Source organism: Embiotoca jacksoni, unplaced genomic scaffold, assembly GCF_022577435.1.
Source record: "Embiotoca jacksoni isolate LCO1_2020_lvr unplaced genomic scaffold, fEmbJac1.0.p SCAF_20, whole genome shotgun sequence".
Classification (NCBI taxonomy): Eukaryota; Metazoa; Chordata; class Actinopteri; family Embiotocidae; genus Embiotoca; species Embiotoca jacksoni.
The window spans coordinates 3,585,045-3,604,626 of NW_027185341.1; the positions used below are offsets into that span (position 1 = coordinate 3,585,045).

Sequence of the window (19,582 nt, forward strand, 5' to 3'; positions counted from 1 at the left end):
TGAAATAAACCACTCCACACCACCTTCAATACGAGACGTTTATTAAAAACAGTGCGCCACCAGCCGGAACACCGCAGTAACTACAAAAACATCATAAAACCAAGCATCAAAATAAAAGAGACAAAGGCTTAGGGAAAAAAAAAAAAAAAAAAAAAAAAAAAGTATGTACATTAGAGGTGAATTCGAATTTTAAAAATAAAAAGACAAAAACAGAAATCATTTTCCCATGGCACTCACGATGTTTGTCTGCAAAGAAAACAAAAAGTAATGAGTGAAACCAAGAGCATTATTAAAACCAGCATAGTTTAATGCTGCCCATCATAGAGAATGCATTAGTGCCTCAGTATGACAGCATTATGAAGTTATACCGAGGCGCATGCTTAAGTTTAGCAGTTTATTTTTTCAATGTTCACCATGTCAACAATGGCTACTTAAGCTCAGTGCAACTGAGGCTGATGGTAATGTCACTCATTTTTTTTTTTTTATTATTTATCATGAATCAATCATGCTGGATGAGGGGTAAAGATATTCCAATTCATCTGTGAAGAAAATGTGTGCACCCAAATACTTCAGTTAACCGCTGACAAAAATACACACTCTCCCGACTCACCTTCAAGAAGGAGGAAAATCTCTTCTCCGTCATACCCTCGACTGTTATCAGATCTTCCAACTGTGAAATAAGATCCATACGTTAAGTCACCAGAAATATGTGGGGAGGGGAAATCTGAAGACCGAGTAATGCTGCGAGGTGACTTGCATGATAAAACGAGATCTAAAGTCGAATAGTTTTCTTTCTACTAACCTTCGTGAACTGACCATGGATCTCCCTCCAGCCCAGGATGAGCTTTGCCTTCTTGTCACCGATCTGCTGGAGACCTTTCAGCTCTTTGTGGTTGCCTGTATTCAGTATCTCCAGGATTTTCTGCCTGGACTGCTCCAGCACCGAGGACTCAAGTTGGAACACAGAGATATTTTCCATCATGTTCTCTTTACCTTCAGGAAGCTGAAAGAAAAACAAACAAACAAAAACAAAAAACAGTGTAAAGTAGTTGGAAAAAAAAACACCTATTTTTTTATAAACTACCCACATTTATTAATCTATGTTTGTCTGGGGAGGAGGTCAATTTAAATACAGTTCAACTTCTGCAGAATCTATAGAGTAAAAAAAAGAAAAGAAAAGAAAACAAATTGAAGCTAATGCACAACGTCAGCTTGTATCTGATGCTTGCAACTCTGCAGATGTGTCAAGCTAAGCACGGCACAGTCGAGGCTCGGATGCTGACCTCAACCAGCTCGGAAAGCGCCGTCTTTTTCTTGACGCAGACGGACTGTTTCTTGACGACTGCAAGCTGCTGAAGAGGCTGGACCTGGGCTACTGATGGGAAGACACTGATAGTGTTAAAAAGTTCATTTAATGCAACGCATTAGAGCACAATCTGTTCATGAGGTCAATATTCTCCCATTAAAAAAATAATAATAATAATAAATCCCATTCTTATATTCTGTTTGTGGTGAAGACACTGTATGAGACGGCTGCCTCCCTCTCCATGTTGCTGAGGGGTGCAAAAATAATTCCTCCTCATCGTCATTTAATACATTTTCTGGCACCGATATTCTAGATTGAGCCGTTGTATCACGTTGCAGCTCATCAATAGCTCGAGTGATTCAACATGACAGATTCAGCGAGTCACCACGCTTCAGCGAACCATGAACAACAGAAGATGGGAGAGGTTTTGTCAAGGTCATTTGGTCTTTTATCACTTCCTCATTCAAGGGTAGTTGGACCCTCTGAATCTAAAGCAGTTCCTGCCTGTTTTTTTTTCCCCTCCCGTCTGATTTTCACTCACTGTGGGATCATTTTCCACTGCACCAGCACCTCGATGGAAACGGCACAATCATGGCTAGAAGGAGGGACAACCCAGAACGTCTTTTGTGCCGTCTCACAGTTTAATGTCATAAATCGTTTAAAAAGAATCCCAACTAGAAGCACAACTAGTTGAAGGACTGTTGGCAATTTGAAAACCTGACAATTCCTATTTCTTACAGTGTCTGGCTGATAAATTGTGTAATTTTGTAGAACTTTTTAAAGAAAATATTTCTTTCAAAGCCATTGGAGAGTTGTTCGGTTCAGAGGATTAAGGACAGTCATATCCGACACATCCACAGTTGTTATTTTCAATTCTAACACTGTACTCATTTCTTGATAAGGTGAGAAGACTCTATGGAAATCTGTTTAGTTACAGTGCCCTCTATCAACTCATCTATTATTTCTAACTGACCTTGGAGAGGTTGGACCACAGCCTGCTGTTTTTTGGATTTTGCAGCATTTGACTGTTTTCTCAGCAGGGGAGCCGTGTTGTTCTTGAAGGCAGACTCTTCTTTTAGAGTTGATGTTTCTCCAGCCATCTGACTGAAGAGTGTGGCCTTGCTCTCAAGCTCCTTCTGCTTCTCTTTGATCTCCTGCGAGGGGCAAAAAAAAAAAAAAAAGAAGAAGAAAATAAAAGGAGTTATGTTATGGTTGGCTGTCTACTATCAAGGAGGACCAGCTAATCAATCAGAATGAGGCCCTGACAATCAGCATCTTCAAAATAACATGCAGACTAAGATTACAGCATACATGGGGAAACAATGATTGGAGCAGGTGCAGCTAAAAAAAAAGAAAAGAAGATCAAAACCTATATTATATACAGGGGCATGTGTCTTTTAACAACCCGATGGACAACTTCAGGTTTCGATGCACGTGTGCCATTTTCACCTGGATATCTTTAAGAGACTGGGTCATGCATCTCAGCATGTTGAGGTTATCGTCATCGCGGCAGCTCATCAGCTGCTTCTCCAAAGCCGATATTCTGTCCATCACCGACGGGCTGAGAGAGACAAAACAAATCAAGAATAAGAAAGGTAGGCACAACACAAGAGGATGATGAGGAGTTTTGAAACACTCGGATCAAAAGGTCGCATTCAGAAGCATCCTAACCCAGTCAGAAAACACCTGACAACAGATGGCAAGGAAGCAGCGCCTATTTCTCTCCCAGTGGGCACAGCAGCTGTAGCCAATGGGAGCGCTGCAGAAACGTGCTTTCAGCACAAGCTGTAAAGCCTTGCCCCCCCCCCCCACCACCACCACTCTTCTGCTTTGAGGCTACAGCTTGTTTAAGTTGCTGTTGTCTGGATGGGACACAGCATAAGAAATTGAATTGGCCTGACGAGAAGGCATTTTTCTTCCCGGTCAGACATCACAGTTCAAAAGGCTGATTAGCCAGACAAATAATCAATAAGTCTGTATCGGTGTGGTCTTGAACCTGTGGGAACGTGCAGAATCGGTGGCGTCCTGCTGTCCGGGTTTCTTCTCGTCTTTCTGCTTCTTCTTCTGTGGCTCCGCGCCAGAACCCCCGGCCCCGTGATCCACCCGGGAACGCTTCACTGGACATGAAGGCAGAGGGAAAATGAACAGTTTAGTATTCCGTGCGCTGTACCAACAGTGTCTGTGGGCTTCTCAAGAGTGTAAAGCAACTCGGATGAAGATGGCACAGCATCAGTCAAAGCTGCACCGCAGTGCCTGAATTAAAGCCAAAAGGAAGAACCAGAAAAATTTAACCAGGAGTGTTGTCTTCAAGACACTGCTGTATGAAAGAACAAGCATCAAAACAAGTGCAAAAATCTAAACATGACACCCAACTTGCACAGAAAATTGTTTATTCTTAGTCATCATCCTCTATGATGTGACATTGGTGACCCCTATTGGCCTTTGGATCAAATTCTGTCAGAGGTTCCTCATCTTTGCCTGATCAATTTCATTTATACTTCCAGTACGTTAAATGTTATGCGTTTTTTTGTGTGTTTTAAATCGACTTAACTCACCTGGCAGCACAGGCACAGCCACAGTTTCACAGGTGAAAGGCTTGTTCACAATGAGCTTGGATTTGGCCGCAAAGTTGAGTGCAGTAAAAGTGTCAAAATAATATTTGTACTCCGGTGCGATATTGGTGATCATGACCGAGTGTGCCGAACCACCCAGAGAGTCCTGCAGCAGCCGTGTGAGTTTACTGTCTCTGTACGGCACGCGGATGGCTGCGCCGGAGTTCAGAGAGTCTACGACTTTGCTGAGCGTGAAGAGGGACAGGTTGATGGCACCGCTCTCCTTCAGACGGATGCCCTGGTTGCCGGTGCGGCGGTTGTCCTCCGAGCCGGCCAAGTCCACCAAGTAGAGTTTGCCTGTCTGTTGTCGGTGGGGCGGGGCACGTTGGGTTCGTACGACCTGGACCATCGAAAAGATTAAGATTTGAGAGGGAGCAATGAAACCGACACCAAAACAAGGAGGTACAGAGAGAAATGCAGTTTAGGTGAAATAAAGGGACACAGAAAAACCGACTCGCATTTTGTGACAAAATAAGAAACGCTGCACATGAAGCGCCATGTCACAAGGAGTGAGAACGCAGATGACAAAAGCAGAAAAAGGACAGCAGGAAACCAGTTTGTATCTCTCCCGTAGTAGTTCCAGAAAGCCCAAAGGTTGCTAGCAGGATTGTTACAAGAGAGAATTGGATTTTAGCACCAGCTACCAAATCCTGGCCCACTGCAGAGACCACGACCTGTTTAAGATGCTGTTCGAGTGGCCGCGTGACACCGACGCAGCGAGCAGGTCGATGAACGAAACAGAACAACTCTCAAAAAAGAGAATCACAAATGAGCAAACGGTCCATTTTCAGCATTGATCCAATTATATGTCAAACCTTGAGGAGCAGAATAGCGTGGCTGCGGCTGGAGTGCTGGTTGAGTTTGGTAGAAGCTGTTGTACGATTGAGGGTCGCGGGGATAAAGTGTTTCTCAAAATCGGAGACGGAGGAGATGGTTGTGTGGGTGAGGCCGGGGATGAGGATGTTTTTGTCCTTGTCCTCTCTGATTGGCAAATCTTGGGAGCTTGGCGAGAGAAGATCTAACACCTGAGAGAACAAAAGAGGGACGTTGTGATGGATTACACAATGTGGGTGTGTAAACATAATTAAAAAGCTGTTTAAAAAAAACAACAACAACAGATGTACACAGAAAGGAAGAAGAAAAAAAACAAAAAACAGCTGTAAAGGTTAAAGGTTTAGAGGAATATGGCTTTACTACCATGCGTTGTATTTGAAGTGGGCTCAAGTTAAGATTTCAAACGACTTCCAACCACCTTCTTTCCCCGACACTATTTTACTTCCTTATCCATTGACCGAACGCGTGACAAATCTGTGCGTCATCAAAGCATTCATACCTTCTCATTGTAAATTTCCAAATACGACATGCCAATGCTGTAGTCCCATCCTTCACCCCCATCCTTAGCCTTGACCAGATTAACAACCTCCCGAACAGCTCGGGGGATCACCCCTGGCTGCTCTGAACTGCCCAGCATGGTGTGGGTCTTCCCTGTGGAAAAGGAGATGGAAGAGAAAAATGCCTTTGAGCAACAGAACCGTGTACACAAAGCAGGTTTCGACTGTCTCTTAAAAAGTTACATACGGTTATATATATATAAAAAAAAAAAAAAATCACTCGAAACGTTGATGAAAACGATCGGACTGATGCTTGAACCTACCAGCTCCTGTTGGGCCGTAAGCAAACACGCTGGCATTTTGTCCGTTCAGTACGTGCGGTAGGACGGGCTTCACGGAAGAGAGGAAAACCTCGCGTTGCGTCGTTTGCTCATCGTGAAAAACGTCGAAGCTGAAACAACAACAACAACAACAACCACAGCATTCTCAACACGTATAACTGGGCGATGATTAGACATTGTATTAATAGACTTGATAGAGAGAGATGACGGTGAGGACACTGACTGGTATTTGACTGTTTCTGTTGCGTTCCTCCAGTTGATAATTTCCAGGTTCTGGGAGTCCAGGCCTCTTACGCACGGTCCCTCACTTTTCTCATCCTGTTTGCCGATGTAAGGTCGCAGACGAACCGCTACCCGAATCCTGGACGTCTTCTTGTTTCCCCCATCCGACGGTGCCACACGCTGGGCCATGTTTGAGCTGGCGAAAACACAAAAGGCCCGGATAACGTTACGGACGAGCAGATGTTGCGCTGGTGCTTTCCTGCACGAAAAGGCGCATTAATTGTGCACTCGTGTCAATTTATATAAAATGTCGCTTGCCCCCCTTAAAAAAAAAAAAAAAAAAAAAAAAAAAAAAAAAAAAAAAAAGCACTGACTCATATTTTTATTTGTCTTTATTGACGATAGCTTCAAATGGCTAACAACATGCTGACGTTAAGTCAGGCCACGGTTTCTTTCTTTCTTTCTAAAAAAAAATAACGTTATTAGCTGAGCGAAGGTTAACAACTACTTTATCAAGTCTTTCGTCAATGCTTACCGATTATATTTACGATCTTCTGGAAGAAAAACCTTCGTTATTCACCGATTTCCTTTTCTATGAACATTGCGGCCAACTTTTTTTTGTTTTTCCGTAATAGCGCTTATCGCCACCTCAGCATGTAACCGAACAGTTTTCAAACGAGGAGCGCTGCAACCGGAAATGGCCACTAACCAATCAGAGCTCACTCAGCCAGCTGGCGCCTATTTGACCTATTTCGCCCATATTTATGAGATTTAACAATGTACCACATATAGTGCTCATAATTATGCTATTTAAAAAAAAAACAACAACGCATATTTGCACACTTTAAAACCAGTTATTAACCTAAAAAGTGAATAAAAAAATAAAAAAAAAAAATAAAAAAGTCGTTTTTGAACGTTTTTGCCTCGTCTGCCCTGAGCCTCGTGTGCGACTGCGCGACGCGCCGGAAGTCATGCCGAGCGTAGATCTCCACTCCAATCAACGTAACCGATGGTCGTTAGCGCTTAAGGATACATGGAATATCCAGCTGACGTATAAATCAGTGGGATCGTGCAGCCGGGAAGAACCAAGACGATCGTCACTCGGGGTCCCTCCAGTCAAAATGGCGCTATGTTTACGTCTCTGCATAATCGTTTGTTAGCGAGTCTCATGGGGAGCTTTGGTGATTGTATCGCCTGGAGAAGAATTTGATCCAATATTCAATCTCGGCAACAATTGATCGACGACATACCGGTAATGTCAGCGTAAAGCTCACGTGTTGGTTAACTGACTGTTATTTAAAAAAAAAAATTAAAAAAAAAAAATAGCTCGCGGTTCGGCCCGACGTTAGCTTGCTCAAGTCCAATGAGCATAGTTTGGTTGACTCTTGACCACTAAAGCAGCAGTTCACAGCCCCGCCGCCTGCTAAAAGTTACAGGCACGATGTTATGTCTCGCACTCGCACGGTTACTTTCTCCTGTGCCGACCTGATCTTTTCATAACGCCTACTTCTGTTGGAGCAGATCTGCGTGGCTGCGAAGTGAACCAGGATGCAGGCTGAAGCCGCAGACTCTTCCCTGAGGGAGGGCATAGAGGCTCTGGGTGTGAAGGACTCCGAAACACCTGCAGCAGGCAAAGAGGAGGAGGGCAACACAGAGCAACGGGACACGGAGATGAGAGCTGCCACGGAGGAGGAAGAGGAGGAGGAGGAGGAGGACGACGACGACTCAGCAGACAAGGAGAAAACAGGTAGCTCCCATTTAGAGACGTATTAACAGAAAGAGGGATGTGTAGCATCTGGAAGCACACATGGTAGGCGAGAAGGGTCAATATCAAGAGGGAAAAGTCTTTATTCCGCGTCTGAAGAGTGTCATATACAGATCTATTGATACACAGCTGATGTGGCAACAAGTAGGATGAGTAAATGTTGGGAATTATACAAAGAGATTACCATTACCAAGTAAAAACAAGCAGGTTGGCTATAAAAATGTGTATTAAAGTGTAGGGATGGACTTAAGTAAAAAAATTGTTTTACCACAGTGGGGTACAGTAGATGTATAAAAATGTGTAAATATAAATAGGCTGTCAGTTAAGAAATACTGACTATATAAAACACTAAATATTATTATTGTCAAAGCCTTTTGAATCAATAGTATGTCAGTTTAAAAAGTGTTTCTTTGAAACTTTTTCAATGTAATGTTGAATTCGTCACTATTTGATCCGACCCTCCTAAGAATTAAGAGGCCATGTTATTCTTGTTCCATATTCAGATGAGGAGGCACACTGCATCCCTTCAACACTATCATTTTAATTGTCCATTTCAAGAGCAGTCATCCCGAATATTACGACGAGGAACAAAGCAAATATGTGCATATATCGTCTTTGGGAATCATCCATAAGGGTATGAAAATATAGATCCGATATCGGCAAAAAAAAAACCAATATCATTTATCCATATTTACAGCATATAACTAAAAAGTCAAGCTAATATGTTCGAAAGATGTTAAGTAACTGTTTTTGCCACCATCGTTTTCAACTTTAGGGTTTATTACTTTAACCCCGTACTTATGTAAATGTAATTTAATTAGTACTGTGTAGTAACGATTAATTCACATGATTTTGTAATATATGATATACAGTAGATCTGTGTAATTCATAATATAACAAGGCTGTACTGTCATACGCAACATTGAGTTTCCTTTTGGCATTTGATAAACTGACCTCACCGTTTTTCTACCTCCTCAGATAGGACCACAGATGCAGTGGACGGGGAGGCTCAGAAGGACGAACCTCAGGCGGACACAGTGGTGAAGGCTGAAGAGGGAAAGCAGGCTCCAGAAGTGGATGGTGAATGGGAGCTTGCGTACAGTGATGAGGAAATGGAGGACCCCAAAAACTGGATGCCTCCGCCCGCTGAGATCAAAAGACTCTATGAGCTGCTGGCTAAAGGGGAGATGCTGGAACTGAACTTTGTGCCACTTCCCAGGAGGCCCCCGACTCCTGAACGCACCCCGTCACCTGAAAGAGATGACGAGGAAGAGGCGGCACAGGAGAGGGAAAGGCAGGAGAGAGAACGCAAGTCAGTATTACTTTTCATCTCCGTCATTTCATCTCGAAGGATTTAGTCTACTGGTATTGGATTTAAAGCCTCGTGATTTTTTTTTTTTTTTTCTAGGCCTCCATCTCCAACTGAGTTTGACTTTGATGAGGAGCAAATGCAAGCCACTCCCAAAAATGCCTTCATCAACAGACGCCGAACACCAGGTGTGACAGAGATTTGAGTTTTAAAACATGCACTCTTACTGTGTTGTCTTTTCTTATTTCTTCACTGTGTCAGAGAGTAAAAGTGATGAGTCGGTTAATGATTTTTCCTTCTCTCCCAGGATCTTCAGCTCGCTCTTCTGTCAAGAGGGAAGCTCGGCTGGACAAAGTATTGTCAGACATGAAACGCCACCGCAAAATCGAGGAGCACATCATGCGTACAGGCCGAGATCTCTTCAAGAGTGAGAAGAAGCTGGAGGAGGCTCTTTCTCCGAACAGCCAGAAGGAGCGCGAGAAGGAGCGAGAGCGAGACAGCAATCCAAACACCATCTTCTCCCCGAGACAGAGGAGATACTGAAGTATTGAGAGATGAGGACTTGCCCAGAAGCAAACGAGGCCAACAGCTTTTCAAGGCTTTTTTCCAACACTTGAATTTTTTTAATGTAACAAGTTTTGTATGGTTTGTGTGTTTTTATATGACAGCAATAAACGGTTTACCCTGGAGATTGTGAACTGCCCTGTTGTTCTCGGTGTGCAGTGAGTCTGGGGGGGGGGGGGGGGGGGGGGGGGGATGGTGTAGTAAAGTTGGTGGAACTTGGCAGATAAAATAAGCAGTCCAACTCATTAAAATGTACAACATCACCCGCAATGGCCTCGTATGACCAGACATATTAAAGCCACATCTATCGCTATAAATGGTTTGGTAAATTCTCTTTGACAGTAGATAATTATACTGTCCTATTATATAGAGTATATTAAGTGTGACAGTAAAGTGTTGACATAAAATTCCCTTCAAACAGTAGGGGTGGGAGTCCTCACCATACATTATCACAATAATTAAGTCCAATATGACATCGTCATTAAAACCTTTTTGTATACTACACTAAGAGTATAATGAAGAACAACTTCAGTCCACTTCTACTTGAAAATTAGTTGGTTAAGAGTTCAAAACATTACCGAAATACATGGATTCTGGCACACTCTGCTGGCTCACTTATACCACATGAAGGGGGCAGTGTTGTACAAATTTCAACGGAATTCAATAAGTGGCATTTGACAAATTATTTTTAGCTGACAAAGTTAAAAAAATAAATAAAGACTCAAGGCAGGCTCAGGACAGAGAAGTATATTTTAGCTAAGTTTGAGTAACAATACAGCCTTCACATAAGGCTCAGAAGCATAGAGTATAGTATGTATGCATAAATAATGCATTCAAAACCACAAACCAAATAAATAAATAAATAAATAAATACTTACAAATAAATAACGAGCATTTTGTGGAATATACAGTACATCAGTTGAAATGTTTTAGTATTGTCAGAAGCAGTACCTTATGAGTTCACAGAACAGGGGAATGGATATTCTGCTGTGTTAAACATGCCCACAGTCGTCCCGATACTTTGGCACACACTACCCTGTCTCGATGGTTTCTGATCTGTGTTTTAGAATTTTTTTTTTTTTTTTTTTTTTCCACTTTTTTTTCTTGATCCATTTTCAGGACAGTGTAGCTGCTTAAAACAAACATGTATTGATAAAACAAGCCATGTTGTTCGTAGACGGTTCATAGAACCAGTGGCTCAAAGAAACGACTTTATGATCGTATGGACTTGAGAAACAAAAAACAAATGAATGAACAACATCAAACCAAGTTGCTGTGGACACGTGCTGCTTGTCAGTCACAAGGGATTGCTTCCCTGCACGATAAGTTTTCACTTTTGCTTCCCTCCAAACTTCAACATTGCAAGTTCCTTAACAAAGCTAAAAATACTAAAATCTGATGGATCCCTTCGTGAAATATTCATGGGTTTTGGGATTCACATCAGCACTAAATTTTAAAAAAAAAAGAAGAAAAACATGTAAATTCAGTTTATAGTGACTGCTACTGTGCATCACATCCTTGTATGCAAAATGCTTAAAAAAAAAAAAACAATTTGTGATACCAGTAAATGGAATGAAGTCATATCTACACTGAAACAAGCACTGCCGTAACGTTTGAGGGTAGTTTGCGAACACGAAGCTGGAAAACTGTGAAATGTCTTTTGTCTTAATACTGAAATACTGTTCAAAATGTCTTTAGAAACATCAGATGCAGAAATGAGACAAAACCAAAAAAAAAAAAAAAAAAAAAAAACCTCAACTGTGACCTAATACTGACATGGAGAGGATAACTTTACATCTGCTATGTACAATCGTCACATTTTTCTGTCTGAGAAAAGCCTCTTCCTTCTTGTTCGAGGATAAAACTTAAATTAAAACCTAGAAGAAACTGAAAACAATGGGGGGGGGGATAAGGCAGCAGAATACAGTCTTATGAGATTATCTCCCTTCTAAAGATGAGTCAGTCTGCAGGTTGGTTACATTTTGTTAGAGTGACAGTGACTACAGAGGATACAGATAATAAACACTAACAAGTCAAAATACTGTTTAGCCAGGATTTTTTTTTTTTCTTTTTTGAAGGTCTTCTTCATTACTAAACTGAATTCGACCTTCCATCTACAGCAAACGCACTAACATACAATATAATACATTCCTATTTTCCTGCTCTTCCTGTACCATGAGGCAGAGAGGACTGAATTTGATCTACATGAGGGAAATAGCCACCTGTGCTCGCTATACATCCAGGCAAATTCCTCAGGTCAGTGCATGTTCCTATCCGTCACAGTGCCTGATGAAATCTTGAACATTGAGCGCTCTAACACGCCGTTTGTCTCCTACGAACTAAGAAGCTGAAGTGCTTGAATGTCAGCCACAAAGTCATTTAGCTGATGGCTGGCTACAAACACTTCAGCGCTTTTTGAGGCCATCGTCTTGACTCGTTTCAAGTCTTGCTTTTCCACACAGCTTCCTTTCCTTTACATACACATTGGTACATTCCTTCCCTCCTTCCCTCCCTCCCTCTCCTCCTCTCTTTCCCTCCTCCTCTACACTCCTCCTCTCCACTCCACTCCACTCCTCTCAGTGAGTGGCCAGCTCGGGCTCTGTGGCGCGCGTGCTGTAGCCATTGGCAGGCTGCAGCAGTGTGTCGCCATCCGTCTGGCGCTCCTTAGCTGCGGATGAGGCTGAGCGCGGTCTCTGAGAACGGGAGGTGCCCATGAAAAGTCGCAGGGCACCCCTGCAAATTAGGGAGAACCAGTAGAGCTGGGGCGCCATGAGCAGAGCAGCGCCGAGGTTACAGTGCCAGGGCACTGACAGGGGAACCATGTGGAAGGGAATGGACGCGTACCTGGATCCAAACAGAGCACATGTAAAGGACCGTAAACACGTGTTCTGAACCTTATTTCCACAATCCAAGATAAAACACCAAGTCTCTGTGCAAGTTACTGACCCCAGCTCAGCGAGACAGCAGAACAGAGATGGAAAGAAGGACATACCTTCCATAGACGTAGTAGAGGTAAGGGAAGAGTACGACTCGACAGATGAAAAAAGTGATCAGCATAAGAGCCCCATTCACTTTGTGCAGGAGAGTGTGTTGCTGTTTGTACTGAGAGCGGGGGAAAAAAAAACAGAGAGAGAGAGAGGGAGGAAGAGAAGCAAGCAGTACAGTTTGGTGAAAGCCGCCAATGTTATTCTTCTTTGTTATATTGTTAATTCTAATATTGACACATTTGTTATTACGATCTGCATGGCCTGAACTTGAGGTGATGGAGAGCCCAGCGTCACATGCTGCTGGTTGGTAACTGGCTGGTTTCTACAGGAGGCTTTTCTTTAACATTCTCAATTGTTTAAAGCTAAAGTTTTATCGTAAACAGTCAACCTGCCTCAGTGAGATAACAGTGAGCACAAATGTACACACATTTCTTTCCAAAAGGTTTTCCTCTTCCTCAAGCCTTGGGCTTCAGGTTATCTTTTTTTTAATTCTACAAGAGTGGAGCTCTATGAGGCCACAGCTTTTGTTGTTTATCAAACGGCCACATGCACTGTTGTCAGGGATGGGAGGGGCAGGGTGCTAAGTGATAGAGGGGAGAAGGACAAGCTGATATTGTATCTGCTGAATATCCGGTCTAAATACTAGGGGCTATATTCAGAGGCTAACAGCTGTGAGAGCCTCAGTGGGGTGGGGGGGGGTGGGGGGGGGGGTGACAAGCAGAAAGCAGTGGAGAGGGACAACCTTCACCCGGACGCTGAAACATTGTACATACATCCATAAAAACCTAAAACAAAGCAGGGTGGGGGGTGGTGGGGGTGTGAGTCCTACAGCGTGTATTCATGTGAACTGTGTTACCAATTAAAGACGGATGTTTCTGACAGTGCAGTACGTGTAAGATGCAGCTGACAGGAGCCGATGGCCATGAACAAGCTGCATACTGGGAATGACCGGAAATATATTCTCCAATGAATTAAAAGGGAGAAAAAAAAGTGGAGAGTGCAGAAAGAACTTTAGTGCGACACATGCACATGCAACAATGCATTGAAATCTTCTTTCAGACTGAACTACGACACTTACCTGGATGAGGATTTTTCCTAAGCAAACAGACGGAGTGCTGAGCTCAGCCATGAACATTATACCCTGGAAATAATCTCCCTTTCCATGTCGGAAGAACTAGAAAGAGAGAAAGACCTTGATTATTTGTCGGCAATTACAGCTCTGTTTCTTTGTGGACTTTTTTTTTTTTTTTTTTTTTTTTAATACATTTGCAATTAATATCCTTCTATAAGTACATGTTTAGCTGGAGATTTTTCAAGACTTAATTCTTGCATTCTTAGAGACTAATATGTATATAGTGTTAAAAATGCGATCTCTGAGTTCATTTCCAAGATGTTATAACACAAGGTTGACTGCACCACTCAACATATCTTCACACAGCACTCTCAGACAAAAACGCGTCTATTTAGTTTGTCTCAAAATTTGAAAAAAAAGAAAAGGGTATGTTTCTTTTTGATAAACACATTTTCAGGTTTAGATATGACAATAATAACCAAGTGGGTATAGTCGCAGATTGATTTATACTTTTCTTGCCTCACTCAAATCACAGCTTAACAGAAAGAGCAACGTGTGACAGTTACCACAGAGACGGGGAAGCAGACGGTGACCATGACAACGTGGTGCAGCACCATGAGGAACTCGCGGCGCAGGTAGCTGGTCAGCGCCGAGCTCATGTGCTGGGGTGCTGCCGAGGCCTCCTCGTGCCCTTTGACCCGCAGCTTGTACCAGTAGCACATGAACATTGCGTAGATGTCATACACGAAGTAGGGAACAGCAAACATGATGTAAGTGCTAGTAAGCCAATGCCTGTGTGAAGAGGAGGAAAAGGTGGCATTAAAAAAACTGAAATAACTGATTTTGATTGAACAATGAGAGAACAACAATAGTTTGTTAACAGCCAGAACAGAACTTCTCCAATACTACGTTTGTCTGCCAAGTTGTAACTAAATCTCTATTTGCTACACCGTGTATATAAAATCCAGCGCAGGGACAACCTTCAATAAAGAAAAGCCTGTGCCTTCTGCTTTCTAAAAAAAAAAAAAATCTCAATAGAATCAATCTCACCTCAGTGTCTAAAAAAAGAGACAAAATGCTTGGGGCAGTTTGAAGGAGAAAAAAAAAAGTTTAGGCAGAGCCGAATTCAAACCTACGTAATACACTCTTACACAGCACCTGACATTTAAGGCTATGTGTCCAGGCATCAATGTCACACTGAGTGTTGCCTTCACATTAAAATTTTGCTGAGGTATGACTAAAAAAAAAAAATCCAAATGCCTGTGTCCTTTAGCGTGGTGCATCCTGAAACCTGGAAAAGATAAATCCTGACAGCCGAGTTGTGACACGCATTAAAAGACAGGACAGGCAACAGAATATAATCCGATGATGCCTTTCTTGACTTACTGGTCCTCAATGATGTCTTCACAGGAGGAAGCAATGATGTAGCCAGCTGAGGAAGCCATGACTGCCTGAACTGATGACACCAACCTGGGAGCAGAGAATGGTGCATAATTATCATTAGCCAATGTGGTGAAGGGTTTTAAATTGTTTAATTAACACTTGCTAAGAAAGTAGTGCTCTTAGGCATTTCTGCAGAAACAATACAGCTGAAAGCACTTGGTTAAAATGACCTTAACTGCAGCCATAACAACCTGCCATACCTGGGAGTAAAGCAAAATACTCCATGGGGATTAAAGCAAAAAAAAACCAAAAAAAACTTCAATGCCAATGCAGAAAATACACAATTTATGTGCTACAACGTTTGGGGGTCACGGAGTCGTCATAAAAGTTCGACAGTGTGAGTTTCTAAATGACTTGTCTGCATCTACAAGGTGTGTTAAGAGCACTCGGTAAATAAAACATGTTTCAGAAGGACTCGCCTGGCCGACACAATGACTGCATCTCCCTCGCTCCACCTCAGTGCTGGGATGGACTTCAGACATTGTTTGGACAGCAGGAAAAGGCCTGGAAAGAACACGGACCCAGCAGCTAGGATGCTCAGCATGGTCCCCGGCGATCTGTCCGAGAGGCAAAAAGTTCAGCAGGCAATCTGGCGCTGGAGATCCTGTTGCTCTCTCCCCTCTTTGGAAAAACACAAAAACATCACACAGTGAGAAACGGTTCATTTTGATCTGGAGACCCGCAACTCCCTTACATATGCGTTAGGCCTGCACTTACTAAGATAACAAACGCAGCACGTAATCAAAGTCCCAACACGTGGCAGCGCAGGATCGCAGCTTTACTGACTACGTAAAGGAAGAGGTTTAAGTCAGGCAGGCACAATGTGGAAATCAGCTTCCTGTTATTAAGGTGAAAGAGGACAGTGCGTTGGCTTGAAAGCAGGGAGACTATATAACTGCTGAGTACACCGACGGGGGCAGAAAAGCCATCTGATGACATTGCCAGGGTCAGTCACTTCCCCCCCATTTATTCCTACGGGCTACCATGCGCTACCGCCACGCGGCTTTGCTTACACCGGACTGGCTGACTCATTAAAAAAAAAAAAAAGTTGGAAGTCCATTAGCGAAATACGCATTGCGCTATTTTTTGTTTTTTTAAATCCTTTACGTCGATAAATCTCGACATGACTCGGGCTGCTGCTGCTCGTAGAAACCCGCGGTCGAGATTTGGTGGCTGGCTAATAACCACAGAGGCGAACGAGAGAGAGAGAGACGGGGCTGTGTTTGAACACGAAAGTTATTCCGGTGACGTTATCGACGCCGACAAGCCAAAACTGTCCCATTTTGCACGTCAGCCGAAGCAACTTTTGTTAATTTGCGCCCATGTGCAGTCCGAGGGAGCACATGTGAACCCGACCTGGTCCCGAACCACCGCTAACTTTAGCTTCCCGTCAAAACACGATAACGACTAAAGCTACAAGTAAGGCTTTATCCTTTTTTTTTTTTTTTTTTTTTTAAATGTTAGAAAGGGGAAAAACCCGGGCAAAGCGTTTCGTCTCGGTGAACAAGACCGACATGTCCCCTCTTCACCCGAGCGGCACGTCGGGACCGTCTGCGCCGTTGAGTCGCTGCTAACAATGACGCTAAGCTACCGTTAGCTGAGAAAACGTAGCACGGCGGTGAGTCACCGCCGGTTTAGTTAGCAACCGATTTCCGTTTCGACCCCCCCAAAAAAAAAAATAATAATAATAATCAAACTACAATTAGGAAGATGATGACACCCAAACAGGACGCGTAACACCGTAACGCGTCCCCCCCGTCGGAGGGTCGTTAACTCATTCGCGTTTAACCGTTTTGTTAGCCTTGTTTGTAGCACTTAGCACGTAGCGACTGAGCTAACCGTAGCTAACGGGGGGGAGGGGGAGGGGGGGGGGAGACGGAGTTTACACATGTTTAAAATACACGGAAAAAAACAAATAAATTAAAAAAAAAAAAAAAATCCAATGCAACATTTACACAGCGACTCTGCGGGAGTCCAAAGTCAGCGGCCGGTCGAGAGTCGCGTCCTGCAAAAAGCGTGTGGAGATGTCCCGGGGGTCTCCGCCTCGATGATCCGCATGTTTATGTGGCCGCTTCAATGTCTGAAGGGGAGCAGCAGCGAGCTAACGCTAGCGTGCAGCGACTCAAAAGATTTAAAACAAAAAAATAAAATAAATTTAAAAAAAAAAAAAATTAAAAAAAATCGGGATCGCTGGCAGGTCGTCTGGGAGCGTTAACGGACCGGCTTTTTACTATCTGAAGTCAACTCAAGCGAAACCATCTGAACCAGGTGTTAAAAGTGACGCTAGCTGGTCCAGCCGCTGGTGTCCTCTTGTCCTCTTGTCCTCCTCATCTGTCTCTCAGCAGCAGAGCAGAAGAGATGCCGCTGACTCCCAGATGCAACGTCGCACTCAACGCAGCCGGACTGCTGCGCCAGCTCCTTCCTCACAGGTCCGGGCGGCAGCAGCAGCAGCAGCGGCGGCGGCGGCGGCTCCTCACGGCATGACGAGGATTTATCTGCACCAGTCACAGCGCTGCATTTTTTTTTTTGTGCAATTTTGTTTGTAAATTGCTTGTTTTCTATGCAGAGAAAGGCTGAATGGATCCCACACGGAAAGGAGGCCGACTAGTCCACCTGCAGTATCCAACGTGTCCGCTCAAAAGCAGTGATTTTTTTTTTTTTTTTTTTTTTTTTTTTTACACTTCAAAAGCCGGCGTTTGTGGATTTAATTCAGAAAAAAAAATCCTTGTGAAAAGAATACAGACAGACGGGGGGGAAAGGCCTTAGTCGTTTAATTCTGTTTGTGTCAGTAAAGATATTGACAGGATTTGTAAATAAATTCTCTTACCTGCACGTAATCAGAATGCTTAGTGTGTTTCGAGGCTCATAGTCCTGTCCTTTTTTTTTTTTTTTTCCACACTTGCAACCTTTGACACGGAGACCTGCAGATTACAGGACAGTCAATGCAACTTTGTTCAGGCTTTTTTTTTTGCAATGATAACCTCGCTTTGTCCTTTCGGGTTAAAGGGTAACGCAGGCTTGCATTGTTGAAACAAATGTCAAAATCTCCTATAGTAGATACTGTGTGTCCTCCCCAGCCCATCCTGGTGACCATCTCCAATAGTTTGCTCAAAGCTTGTGCAGGGTAGTAGTAAGAACAAACGAGGACATGCAAATAAATACACGTTATAATAAAACTGAAAATCAATTTTCCACAAGTTTATGAACTTAAGTCAGTTTTAGAGACGGATGTATAATCTTCAAAACTAAATAAAAGTAGGCAATATAGAGTTTTATTGGGTCAAAAAGTTTCCATAATAAGAAAAGCAAGGTTTCATGCTGGAGGGAGGTTTTGTTTTACAACCTGGCAACCCAAAGTTGTTATTACTAATGCCTTATACCTGATCAGTAAAGCATTTATTAACTATTATTAAAACTGTTGTTTACAGCTATGAACCCGTTTAGAAATGTGCCCTATTAGATTTGAAATGCGGTAGCAAAGCTTACGTGGTACTTAGTAAGAAATATTTAAAAAAGGCTTACAAACAATTAATAATTAATCTCAACCTCCTCCAGTTTATGACTAGCAAGCAATGTTAAAGATTTAAGAGATTCTAAAAAAACACTTTTTACAAATCTTTAAATGCTATGTTACATTTCTACTCACCGGACATACAGCTCTGATGTTGGAATAGAAACAGTCTTGTCTAAAAAGCCCTCAAAAAGTTCTGCAAATGAAATAAACATTTGTCTCTCAGATTCCAAGAAATGGAGATGATGTTTAAGTAGAAGCCACATAGCTTTTTAATATCAGTGTTTAATGTTAAGTGCATTTCACGAGTTATAGTTACTTTAACTGGTTTTGGTGGGCCTACTTTTCTTTAAATGGTCTCATCAACTTTTAATTTCAGTGTGTATTTTATTGTATTTTCCTGAAATACAATAATAAAACACAATAATGTGAAGAATGTGTCTGAACTGTTCTTTTAGCTTTACAGTACAGTGATACTGACACAATAGATAGCTTCTGCATAGTTCATTTTGGCTGTGTAAATGAAGTTTACTTTGAATGAGTATTTTTGAACACATGAGCACGATGATGTTTCTAGAGAGAAAAAGGGATTCATGTCTTCAGTCTGTAAGAGACTCAAAGTAGCAAAAATCAGGAACTGCTGCACTTTCAACACTTCTAGTAATATGTTGAGTAGCTACGTTTGAATCAGTCAACTTTTATCAGGCATGTCTTGTGTGAACATTCACTAAATTGACCCCACACCCTGTTTTCAGGTTATAAAATGATATCCAAAAACCCTACTGATTTTTTTTGAAGATTGTGGGGGAACGTTTTTGTAACTTCTGTTGTGGTTGTTTCACATTTTGATTCACAACATGCAAATGAAGCATCTGGATGCATCCAAAATGAATAACTGTGAGCTTACGTCCAGACCAATCGTATTGAGTCGTGGATGTGGAAAAAGTGAATGCAGTTTTATTACTTTTTGTGTTACCTAATTATGGATTCCCTTTGTCATCCTTTGTATGATATAGTTATGTGTGTTTTTTGTCTTGAAGGGTTCTTGTGAATGTGATTCCTAAATAAATTATTATTTATCATCCTTACTCTCTGTTGAAGTAGGTGAAATGATCAGCA

The 19,582-nt window shown here is 42.5% G+C and overlaps 3 protein-coding genes and 1 long non-coding RNA gene across 9 annotated transcripts; 2 read left to right on the plus strand and 2 right to left on the minus strand.

Annotated features, from left to right (window-relative positions):
• Positions 1-24: 24 nt before the first annotated feature.
• On the minus strand, positions 25-6,810 carry kif22 (kinesin family member 22). Of its 2 annotated transcripts, none has more exons than XM_069155622.1 (13): positions 6,348-6,810; positions 5,814-6,008; positions 5,573-5,700; positions 5,252-5,403; positions 4,734-4,943; positions 3,862-4,258; positions 3,303-3,423; positions 2,756-2,867; positions 2,280-2,460; positions 1,284-1,372; positions 803-1,003; positions 611-670; positions 25-246 (listed from the first exon to the last, which is right to left on the minus strand). In XM_069155622.1, the coding sequence occupies exons 2-13, from the start codon at positions 5,999-6,001 to the stop codon at positions 217-219; spliced, it is 1,869 nt and encodes a 622-aa protein (XP_069011723.1). In that variant the 5' UTR covers positions 6,002-6,008; positions 6,348-6,810; the 3' UTR covers positions 25-216. The 2 variants fall into 2 exon arrangements, with proteins under 2 accessions (XP_069011723.1, XP_069011722.1); XM_069155621.1 differs by having other exon boundaries at positions 1,284-1,375.
• A 136-nt stretch (positions 6,811-6,946) lies between these two features.
• pagr1 (PAXIP1 associated glutamate-rich protein 1) lies at positions 6,947-9,573 on the plus strand. 2 transcript variants are annotated; one of them, XM_069155646.1, is made up of 5 exons: positions 6,947-7,064; positions 7,334-7,559; positions 8,556-8,889; positions 8,986-9,074; positions 9,194-9,573. In XM_069155646.1, exons 2-5 carry the CDS (start codon positions 7,361-7,363, stop codon positions 9,427-9,429), a joined length of 858 nt encoding a protein of 285 aa, XP_069011747.1. In that variant the 5' UTR covers positions 6,947-7,064; positions 7,334-7,360; the 3' UTR covers positions 9,430-9,573. The 2 variants fall into 2 exon arrangements, with proteins under 2 accessions (XP_069011747.1, XP_069011748.1); XM_069155647.1 differs by lacking the exon at positions 6,947-7,064 and adding an exon at positions 7,136-7,248.
• Positions 9,574-10,182: 609 nt separating this feature from the next.
• Positions 10,183-16,999, minus strand: tlcd3bb (TLC domain containing 3Bb). Of its 4 annotated transcripts, none has more exons than XM_069155644.1 (8): positions 16,908-16,999; positions 15,670-15,737; positions 15,372-15,573; positions 14,896-14,979; positions 14,076-14,301; positions 13,516-13,611; positions 12,443-12,552; positions 10,183-12,294 (listed from the first exon to the last, which is right to left on the minus strand). In XM_069155644.1, the coding sequence occupies exons 3-8, from the start codon at positions 15,494-15,496 to the stop codon at positions 12,027-12,029; spliced, it is 909 nt and encodes a 302-aa protein (XP_069011745.1). In that variant the 5' UTR covers positions 15,497-15,573; positions 15,670-15,737; positions 16,908-16,999; the 3' UTR covers positions 10,183-12,026. The 4 variants fall into 4 exon arrangements, with proteins under 4 accessions (XP_069011745.1, XP_069011744.1, XP_069011743.1 ...); XM_069155643.1 differs by having other exon boundaries at positions 15,670-15,790; positions 16,908-16,985; XM_069155642.1 differs by lacking the exon at positions 15,670-15,737 and having other exon boundaries at positions 16,908-16,997.
• A 638-nt stretch (positions 17,000-17,637) lies between these two features.
• On the plus strand, positions 17,638-19,551 carry LOC138202009 (uncharacterized). The gene is made up of 2 exons (XR_011178619.1): positions 17,638-19,032; positions 19,137-19,551. It is a non-coding gene; the product is annotated as an uncharacterized lncRNA (long non-coding RNA).
• The last annotated feature ends 31 nt before the right edge of the window (positions 19,552-19,582 follow it).

What these genes read in the sequence shown, in the direction of transcription:
- kif22 (XM_069155621.1), bottom strand. Translation starts at nt 6,001, where the DNA reads ATGGCCCAGCGTGTGGCACCGTCGGATGGGGGAAACAAGAAGACGTCC. An exon ending in TGGAAATTTACAATGAGAAG is followed by an intron (nt 4,944 to 5,251) that starts GTATGAATGCTT and finishes TTGTTCTCTCAG; the next exon opens with GTGTTAGATCTTCTCTCGCC. An exon ending in TCCATGGTCAGTTCACGAAG is followed by an intron (nt 671 to 802) that starts GTTAGTAGAAAG and finishes CTTATTTCACAG; the next exon opens with TTGGAAGATCTGATAACAGT.
- pagr1 (XM_069155646.1), top strand. Translation starts at nt 7,361, where the DNA reads ATGCAGGCTGAAGCCGCAGACTCTTCCCTGAGGGAGGGCATAGAGGCT. An exon ending in AGCAGACAAGGAGAAAACAG is followed by an intron (nt 7,560 to 8,555) that starts GTAGCTCCCATT and finishes CTACCTCCTCAG; the next exon opens with ATAGGACCACAGATGCAGTG. An exon ending in CAACAGACGCCGAACACCAG is followed by an intron (nt 9,075 to 9,193) that starts GTGTGACAGAGA and finishes CTTCTCTCCCAG; the next exon opens with GATCTTCAGCTCGCTCTTCT.
- tlcd3bb (XM_069155644.1), bottom strand. Translation starts at nt 15,496, where the DNA reads ATGCTGAGCATCCTAGCTGCTGGGTCCGTGTTCTTTCCAGGCCTTTTC. An exon ending in GCAGTCATTGTGTCGGCCAG is followed by an intron (nt 14,980 to 15,371) that starts GCGAGTCCTTCT and finishes CTCTGCTCCCAG; the next exon opens with GTTGGTGTCATCAGTTCAGG. An exon ending in TCTGCTTCCCCGTCTCTGTG is followed by an intron (nt 13,612 to 14,075) that starts GTAACTGTCACA and finishes CTCTCTTTCTAG; the next exon opens with TTCTTCCGACATGGAAAGGG.